The 10,532-nt window shown below is 40.1% G+C and overlaps 1 protein-coding gene across 1 annotated transcript in view; it reads left to right on the top strand.

The window, feature by feature from the left end:
* Positions 1 to 9,971, top strand: part of ZNF616 (zinc finger protein 616) — a 26,379-nt gene extending 16,408 nt beyond the window's left edge. Inside the window, exon 4 of the mRNA XM_011946207.1 lies at positions 6,877 to 9,971. Coding sequence (XP_011801597.1) covers positions 6,877 to 9,083 — 2,207 coding nt within the window. The 3' untranslated portion in view covers positions 9,084 to 9,971. The remainder of the gene's footprint in view (positions 1 to 6,876) is intronic.
* The last annotated feature ends 561 nt before the right edge of the window (positions 9,972 to 10,532 follow it).

Below are 10,532 nucleotides of genomic sequence, written 5' to 3' on the forward strand. Positions count from 1 at the left end.
TTAGCCAGGATGGTCTCGATCTCCTGACCTCGTGATCCGCCCGTCTCGGCCTCCCAAAGTGCTGGGATTACAGGCTTGAGCCACCGCGTCCAGCCGAGATGGATTTTCACTCTTGTTGCCCAGGCTGGAGTATAATGGCACGATCTCGGCTCACCACAACCTCCGTCTCCCAGATTCAAGTGATTCTCCTGCCTCAGCCTCCTGCGTAGTTGGGATTACAGACATGCGCCACCACGCCTGGTTAATTGTGTATTGTTAGTAGAGGCGGGGTTTCTCTATATTGGTCAGGCTGATCTTGAACTCCCGACCTCTGGTGATCCGTCTGTCTCAGCCTCCCAAAGTGCTGGGATTACAGACGTAAGCCACCGCGTCCAGTCTGGTCATACTTTGTTATATAAGACACATTGCTTTTCTGTAGTAAGTTTCAGTTTCCTAAATATAACTCGCTGGATTTTCTTTAAATCACACTTTTTTTTTTTTTGAACAAAAGCTATATTATAATAATTATTCTCCAGTCTGCTTTCATGTCCATCATGTTATACTGAATTATTATTTTCAAGTCTTACTTTATTATACCTGTAGCCCATTTCTTGCACTTCAAGGATTTCTCAACTGATGTTCATAAAACCTACATATTTTTTCCCATCATGCTTAGGGAATGAGGAATAATTTTTTTTTTTAAATTGTATTTTATCCAGAAGTGTTTTTCCTAAGTTTTCTTCCAGGATTGTTGTAGCCTGGGGTCTTACATTTAAGTCTATATTCATCTTGAATTAATGTTTGTGTATGATGAGAGACAGGGGTCCAGTTTCACTCTTCGATATATGGTTAGCCAGTTTTTCCAGCACCCTGTGTTGAATAGAATGTCTTACCTCAATTGTTTTTGTTGACTTCGTCAAAGATCAGTTGGTTGTAGGTATGCGGCTGTATTTCTGGGTTTCCTATTCCATTCCATTGGAGATCTGTGGCTGTATTTCTGGGTTCCCTATTCTGTTCCATTGGAGATCTTCTGTTTTAATGGAATCATGTATATCTAACAGTTTTCTATCTTAGCACTGTTTTCTCTGCATACTTAAGTTTTGGTATGTTCTATTTTCATTTTCCTTTGTTTTGAGGTATTTTATCATTTCCCTTGAGATTTCCAATTTGACATATTGACTGTTTAGGAATATGTTGTTCCCACGTATTTGTTGATATTCTAATTTTTTTTTCTGCTGTTGATCTCTAGTTTTACTTTATTATGATGGGATAAGTTACACTTTATGATTTCAGTCTTTAAAATGTGTTAAACAGATCAGGAGTGAAGAGGGCCAGCCCCTTCACAACCTGTGGGTGTTTCTCGTCAGATGGGATGAGAGACTGAGAAAAGAAACAAGGGACAGAGACAAAGTCTCTGGGCCCGGGGACCGGCGCTCAGCATACGGAGGACCCGCGCCGGCCCTGCTCTCTGAGTTTCTCCAGTATTTACCCGGGGGACCGGCGCTCCGCATACGGAGGACCCGCGCCGGCACTGCTCTCTGAGTTTCTCCAGTATTTATTGATCATTATCTCGACCATCTCCGAGAGGAGAATGTGGCAGGACTATAGGGTAATGGTGGGGAGAGGGCCAGCAGGAAAACATGTGAACAAAGGTCTCTGTGTCATCAATAAGTTTAAGGAAAGGTGCTGTGCCTTAATGTGCATGCACACAGACATCTCGGTGCAATAAAGAGCAGTATTGCCACCAGCATGTCTCACCTCCAGCCCTAAGGCAGTTTTCTCCTATCTCAGTAAATAGAACATACAATCGGGTATTGCACCGAGACATTCTATTCCCAGGGATGAGACATTCTATTCCCAGGGATGAGCAGGAGACAGATGCCTTCCTTTTATCTCAGCTGCAAAGAGGCCTTTCTCTTTTGCTAATCCTCCTCAGCACAGATCCTTTACTGGTGTCGGGCTGGGTGACGGTCAGGTCTTTCCCTTCTCACGAGGCCATATCTCAGGCTATCACATGGGGAGAAACCCTGGACAATACCTGGCTTTCCTGGGCAGAGGTCCCTGCGGCCTTATGCAGTGTATTGTATCCCTGGGTACTTGAGATTAAAGAATGGCGATGACTTTTACCAAGCATACTGCCTTCAAGCACTTGTTTAACAAAGCACGTCCTGCACAGCCCTAAATCCGTTAAACCCTGAGTCAACACAGCAGGTGTGTCTGCAAGCACAGGGTTGGGGCCAGCGTTACAGATTAACAGCATCTCAAGGCAGAAAAATTTCTCTTAGTACAGAACAAAATGGAGTCTCTTATGTCTATTTCTTTCTACATAGACACGGTAACAGTCTGATCTCTCTTTCTTTTCCCCACAAGGAGTTTGAGACCAGCCTGGCCAACATGGCGAAACCACGTCTCTACTAAAAATACAAAAATTACCTTGGCGTGGTGGCACGCACCTGTAGTCCCAGGTATTTGGGAGACTGAGTCAGGAGAATCACTTGAACCTGGGAGGCAGAGGTTGCAGTAAACCAAGATCATGCCACTGCCTTCCAGCTTGGGTAACAGAGCGAGACTCAGCCTCAAAAAAAATAAAGAAGTGTTAAAAAGTTTTATTTATTTATTTATTTTTTTTTTTGAGACGGAGTCTCGCTCTGTCACCCAGGCTGGAGTGCTGTGGCCGGATCTCAGCTCACTGCAAGCTCCGCCTCCCGGGTTCACGCCATTCTCCTGCCTCAGCCTCCCGGGTAGCTGGGACTACAGGCGCCGCCACCTCGCCCGGCAAGTTTTTGGAATTTTTAGTAGAGACGGGGTTTCACCGTGTTAGCCAGGATGGTCTCAATCTCCTGACCTCGTGATCCGCCCGTCTCGGCCTCCCAAAGTGCTGGGATTACAGGCTTGAGCCACCGCGCCCGGCCAAAAAAAAGTTTTATTTTTAAATATTTCTTTTGAAGAATGTTCCGTGTGGAGTTCAGAAAAAATTCTTCGGTGCTGTTTTTGGGTGATGTGTTGTGCATATGTAGGTTAGGTCCAATTTGACGTATAGTTTAGGTTGCCTAGTTACTTACTTTTTTTCCATCTGATTGTCCTATTTATAAAAGTGGTCCGTTGAAGTCTTTTATTATTGCTGTGGAACTTTTCTCCCTTTAGTTATGTTTCTCTTGCTTCATATATTAAGGATCTCTAATATTAGGTGCATATATATCTGTAATTGGTATATCTTCCTAGTGAATTAACCTTTTAATTATTGTATAATGCCCTTCTTTGTCTCTTGTACCAGTTTTGACATAAAGTCTATTTTGCTGATACTGGTTTAGCCACCTCTGATGTCTTTCTGTTACCATTTATAAGGGGTATCTTTTTTCATCCTTTCAGTTGAGCCTGTGTATGTCCTTCAAATAAAAATGAATCTTTTGTGGATAGCATGTAGTTGGAGCCTGTTTGTAAAATTCATTCAGCCAGTCTGTATCTTCTGATTGTGGAGTTTAAGCCACTTACACTTAATGTAATTACTGATAGAGAAGGACTCACTGTTGCCATTTTGCAGAATGTTTCCTGTATCTCTTAGATTTTTTTGTTCTTCATATCTGTTACTGCCTTTGTGTTTATTTAGTTGATTCTTTCGTCTTCACATACTTTTATTTCCATTGTGTGTGTCTTCTATACATTCTTTGTGGTTATCATTGCAATTACAGAAAACACTTTAGATTTATAACGTCTTGTTTTAAACTGATAACAGTTTGACTTCAGTCACATACAAAAATGACTCCTTTACAGGTCTGCTCCCATGTTATGTTTTTGATATCCCAGATTACTTCCATAAATACTGTGTCTCCGTTAACATGTATTTTAACCTTGACAGCAGTTTCCTGCTTTCTTAGTTTTTTCAGACTAATATTTGCCTATTTTGCTAGGGTTTCTTCTGTACCCCAAGTCTCCTTAACATTGTTGTACTATCAATAAGATTTTATGTTGTCTTTTTGTGTGTGTACAGAATGAATTCATCCATCTCCTCTTCATGGCTGTTATCAAATTTTTTCTTCAGGATTATATTGTAGGAACATTTTTTTCGCATGTCTCCTGATATGTAGGGTTGTTGAGCATATGCCTGGAAATATAACTCATGGGACATTCAATTTGATAAATTTCATAGCATATTATAAAGACATAAGTCTGCTTTCTTCCCATATCTTCACACTGCCTCCTTTTTAACTGTCTTCCCTTGTCCTGTGCACGTAGTATAATTCTCATGTTTAAGTATTGGTCAGTATAATGCTACTTCTAAATTAGTTTCTTTTTTCGTCGAAAGTCAGGATTTTAACTGTTGCTTGTGAAATTATATACCCACAGCTCTGCAAGCACAAACCCTGCTGCCCCATGCACATGACTCCTTGCCCTTTCCTCTTGCCTTTTCTCTTCCCTGGCCTTTCCTAAAATAGTACTTTGTTCCAGACAGACTACCTGGCTACTTACTAGCATATTAGTTTTACACTCCTATTATTGCATAACTCCTTCACCTCCCACACTACTCTCACTCTGTAAGGGATGACCCTACTCATTCACTTGATCACTTCTTTTTTTTTTTTGAGATGGAGTCTTGCTCTGTCTCTCAGGCTGGAGGGCAGTGGTGTGATCTTGGCTCACTGTAACCTCCGCCTCCCGGGTTCAAGCAATTTCCTGCCTCGGTCTCCCAAGTGGCTGGGACCTGCCACCACACCCAGCTAATTTTTGTATTTTTAGTAGAGATGGGGGCTGGTCTTGAACTCCTGACCTTGTGATCCACCTGCCTTGGCGTGATCACTTTCTGAGAACACTGCCTAAATCATTATATGCAGGGAATGATGACTCAGATACTGTTATTCATGGGGATGGCTGAATAATGCTTTTGGCAACACAGCATGGTTCTTGAAGTATTTCTTTCTACACTCTTAGTATTTGGGGTGACCTGTTATCTGCAGAACCTGCTTGGGCAGTTTTTGGAAAAAAAACAGTGTTTGATCCTGCAAAGGTAGGTGCATGTTTTACTTTCTTTGTAAATTGGACGTAAATACATAAATCCCGTGGGCATACTTTGCTTGTGTGTTAAATAGTGATAATTCACCTCAAGACTTTTTAAACAAGTTAGTACGGTTAGCTAGTCTAGAATATTGTGTTTTTTAGTAAAGACTCACAGATTTCTTTGTTAAATAAAGCATATCAATATTGTTCCATGTTTATAATGAGATAGCATATTGGCTTCACCTTAGTCAGCCTGGCTACCTATAGTAGATATTGTAGATTGGGTGGTTGAAACAACAGAAATTCACTTTTCACAGATCTGGGTGATGAGAAGTCTAACATGTCAGAACCAACCATTTTGGTTCTTGGCATGGGCCTTTTTACAGGTTTACCATGACTTTCTCTTTCTGTGTCCTTACATGGCAGAGGACCTAACTGCCTCCCAAAGACCACACCTCCAAATACTATCACATTGAGGTCTGGGTCCTCAACATAGGAATTTTGGCAGACATAAGTCTTTATATCAAAGCAGCCTTCATTGTATCTGTAGGTTTTCATTTTGTAGTTTCTTCCAAACAATGTTTGTTGTCTTTTATCTTAGTTCATATGCTTTTCAAGTAGAATCTCTGTATGATATATATTTTGTGGCCAGTTAATTAGGTAATTAGAGGCAATGAATAGGACCAGGTGTGGTGACTCATGCCTGTATGTAATCCTGGCATTTTGGGAGGCTGCGGCAGGCAGATTGCTTGCCCTCAGGAGTTCGAGATCAGCCTGAGCAGCATAGTAAAACTCTGTCTCTCCCAAAACTACAAAAAAATCAGGTGGGCATGGTGGTGAACATCTTTGGTCTCAGCCATTTGAGAGGCTGAGGTGGGAGGATCGCTCGAGTCTTAGAAGTGGAGGTTGCAGTGAGGCAAGATTATGCCACTTCACTCCAGCCTGGGTGACAGAGTGAGACTCCATCTCAAGAAAAAAGCACAGTAGATAGGGAGTTGCTCTGTTGATTGTTACATAATTGTAGGCATGAAGTCATAGTCAGTATTTCTGACTTCCTTCCCCACTTTTTATTCTATATTATGTTGTATATTTACCTTTCTCCCATCCAAGTAGTAACCAGATCTGACACTGTTTAGCTTCTGAGATCAGCTGTGTTCCAGGTGGTGTGGCCAAAGACATATTTATCTTTCTTTTATCTTTAGAAGTCAGTGATCTCAACATATTTTCTAGTTATCATATGCTGTCTCTAGAATATACGTTCTTGCTTATTATAAAGGGAGCGTTGTTTAGAATTCCATACTATAAATTTGTATATTTGCATATGATACAAATTTGTATATATAATATACAAATTTATAGTATGGAATTCTAAATATATTGTATATTGTATATTGTATTTTACTTACATGCTGGTTTTATCTGAGTTATTAGAGTGTTTTATTTATAAATTTTTGTGATAATTATTAATTAGTTGAACTTGTGAATATTTACTGTTACACTGTGTCTTGCTGTAGTTTGACATTTGTTTGTACACAGCAAATATGAAGTGAACATATATAACTTTTATTCTCTTATGAGAGAGCCACGTTTTCTGCCAATTGGTGTGTAATTTGGTGTCATTGGTTGCAAAATACTTGTTTTAGTGCCAATATATGTTTGCACAATGTAAATCTTTTGGTCATAGGATGTTTGAAACTAGGCTTTCCTAAATAATTTGAATTACATGTAGTCACCCTTTCTTTACTATAGACTTCTATTCATTTTATATTTCTAAAAATAAAAGATCATGGTGGAGAACTTTCACACCTGTCTAGTATAAACATTATGCTTAGTGTATGTTTCCAATATAAAGTATTTATCAATAGTAGTTATTTTTAAAAAACTCATGTTCATTATATTTTGCAGGTATCTCTCCTAAATGTGTGATCAAGGAATTACCACCAACAGAGAACAGTAATACAGGAGAAAGGTTCCAAACAGTGGCACTGGAAAGACATCAAAGCTATGATATTGAAAATTTATACTTCAGGGAAATACAGAAACATCTATATGACTTTGAATTTCAATGGAAAGATGTTGAAACAAATTATAAAGAAGTGCCAGTGCCCCATGAAAACAATCTTACTGGTAAAAGAGATCAACATAGTCAAGGGGATGTAGAAAACAATCATATTGAAAACCAGCTTATATCAAGCTTTCAGTCACATCTGACTGAACTGCAGAAAGTTGAAACTGAAGGGAGAATGTTTGAATGTAATCAAACGGAGAAGACAGGTAATAACAGTTGCTTAGTTTCTCCACACATTAGGGAAATACATTATGTATGTAATGAGTGTGGCAAAGCCTTTAAAACATCTTCCAGCCTTATTAATCATCAGAGGATACATACTACAGAGAAACCTTACAAATGCAAAGAGTGTGGCAAAGCCTTTCATCGGGCCTCGCTACTAACTGTACATCAGGTAGTCCATACAAGAGGGAAATCATATCAATGTGATGTATGTGGCAAGATCTTCAGAAAAAATTCGTATTTTGTAAGACACCAAAGGAGTCACACTGGACAGAAAGCCTACGTGTGTAATGAATGTGGTAAGTCCTTTAGTAAAAGTTCCCACCTTGCAGTTCATCAGAGAATTCATACCGGTGAAAAGCCTTACAAATGTAATCTGTGTGGGAAATCCTTTAGTCAGCGTGTCCATCTTAGACTTCATCAGACAGTTCATACTGGAGAGAGGCCCTTCAAATGTAATGAGTGTGGCAAAACCTTTAAACGGAGCTCAAATCTCACTGTACATCAGGTAATCCATGCAGGAAAGAAACCATATAAATGTGATGTATGTGGCAAGGCATTCAGACATAGATCAAATCTTGTATGTCACCGGAGAATCCACAGTGGAGAGAAACAATACAAATGCAACGAATGTGGCAAGGTCTTCAGTAAACGTTCAAGTCTTGCAGTGCATCGGCGAATTCACACTGTAGAGAAACCTTGCAAATGCAGTGAATGTGGCAAGGTCTTCAGTAAACGTTCGAGTCTTGCAGTGCATCAGAGAATTCATACTGGACAGAAAACTTACAAATGCAATAAATGTGGCAAGGTCTACAGTAAGCATTCACGTCTTGCAGTGCATTGGAGAATTCATACCGGAGAGAAAGCTTATAAATGCAATGAATGTGGCAAAGTTTTCAGCATACATTCACAACTTGCAGCACATCAGAGAATTCATACTGGAGAGAAACCTTACAAATGCAATGAATGTGGCAAGGTCTTCAGTCAACACTCACGTCTTGCAGTGCATCGGAGAATTCATACTGGAGAGAAACCTTACAAATGCAAAGAATGTGGCAAGGTCTTCAGTGACCGTTCAGCTTTTGCAAGGCATCGGAGAATTCATACCGGAGAGAAGCCTTACAAATGCAAAGAATGTGGCAAGGTCTTCAGTCAATGTTCACGTCTTACAGTGCATCGGAGAATTCATAGTGGAGAGAAACCTTACAAATGCAATGAATGTGGCAAGGTCTACAGTCAATATTCACATCTTGTAGGGCATCGAAGAGTTCATACTGGAGAGAAACCTTACAAATGTAATGAATGTGGCAAAGCCTTTAATCAGGGCTCCACACTGAATAGACATCAGAGAATTCATACCGGAGAGAAACCTTACAAATGTAATCAGTGTGGGAATTCCTTTAGTCAGCGTGTCCATCTTAGACTTCATCAGACTGTTCATACTGGAGACAGACCTTACAAATGTAATGAGTGTGGCAAAACCTTTAAGCGGAGCTCAAACCTCACTGCACATCAGATAATTCATGCAGGAAAGAAACCATATAAATGTGATGAATGTGGCAAGGTATTCAGGCACAGTTCACATCTTGTAAGTCACCAGAGAATCCACACTGGAGAGAAAAGATACAAATGTATTGAATGTGGCAAGGCCTTTGGGCGGTTGTTTTCCCTCAACAAACACCAAAGAATTCATTCTGGCAAAAAACCTTATAAATGTAATGAGTGTGGGAAATCTTTTATTTGTCGCTCAGGCCTCACTAAACATCGAATAAGACATACTGGAGAGAACCTTACAACTAAACTCAATGTGACAAGGCCTTAGACGTTGTCCTAGTTTCTAGAATCACTCAATAATTCACATAACTTACTGTTATAGCTTGTATATTTTTCCCTTCTCTTGAAATCCCTGTGGAATTATAATCTCCAGTATTGGAGGTGGGGCCCGTTGGGAGGTGATTGGATCATGGAAGTGGATTTCTCAAATTGAGAAAGATTTCGCATCATCCCCTTGGTGCTGTCCTGGCAATAGTGACTTCTCTTGAGGTCTGACTATTTAAAAGTGCATAGCACTTCCCTGTTGCTTGCTCTCATTCCCACCGTATGAAATACCTATACCCCCTTTGCCTTCCACCATGATTTTAACCTTCCTGAGCCTTCCCTAGAGGGTGATCAGATGCCAGCACCATGTTTGCTGTTAAGCCTTCAGAAGTGTGAGCCAATTAAACTCTTTTCTTTATACATTAGCCAGCCTTAGGTATTTTTTTGTAGCAATGCAGTTATGACCTAACACATTTACACAGGCAGTAAATATACCTAAGTTTTAAGCTAGTGTTCACTACTCACTAGGTGTAAGAATATGTATACATATTCCAGGATGTATGCATACTGGAGAAAAATCACAGAAGCATAATACGTGTGGCAAGAATTCTACTCAAAAGTCAAAACTTGTGAATCTAGGTAATTCAAAGGGATGTATGAAATGAAATGAGGGTGGCAAAACCTTTAGTAGAGTTCAATCACTACTTGTCATAAGAGAGTTTATACTGAAAGGAAATCATATAAATGTATGTGTCAGAGACTTTCCCTAGGCATCAGAATATACATCTTTGAGAGGAACCACAGAAACGTAATATGCATGCTAAGGCTTTTACCCCAATCTCAAAATGGAAACAGAGTATTCATACTAGAGAGCAACCTTACAAATGGTTTTTTTTTTTTTTTTTTTGAGACGGAGTCTCGCTCTGTCGCTTGGACTGGAGTGCTGTGGCTGGATCTCAGCTCACTGCAAGCTCCGCCTCCCGGGTTCATGCCATTCAACTGCCTCAGCCTCCCAAGTAGCTGGAATTACAGGCATGCACCACCATGCCTAGCTAATTTTTGTGTTTTTTAGTAAAGACTCACAGATTTCTTTGTTAAATAAAGCATATCAATATTGTTCCATGTTTATAATGAGATAGCATATTGGCTTCACCTTAGTCAGCCTGGCTACCTATAGTAGATATTGTAGATTGGGTGGTTGAAACAACAGAAATTCACTTTTCACAGATCTGGGTGATGAGAAGTCTAACATGTCAGAACCAACCATTTTGGTTCTTGGCATGGGCCTTTTTACAGGTTTACCATGACTTTCTCTTTCTGTGTCCTTACATGGCAGAGGACCTAACTGCCTCCCAAAGACCACACCTCCAAATACTATCACATTGAGGTCTGGGTCCTCAACATAGGAATTTTGGCAGACATAAGTCTTTATATCAAAGCAGCCTTCATTGTA

The sequence above is a fragment of the Colobus angolensis genome, unplaced genomic scaffold (genome assembly GCF_000951035.1).
Source record: "Colobus angolensis palliatus isolate OR3802 unplaced genomic scaffold, Cang.pa_1.0 Scaffold25, whole genome shotgun sequence".
Lineage (NCBI taxonomy): Eukaryota > Metazoa > Chordata > Mammalia > Primates > Cercopithecidae > Colobus > Colobus angolensis.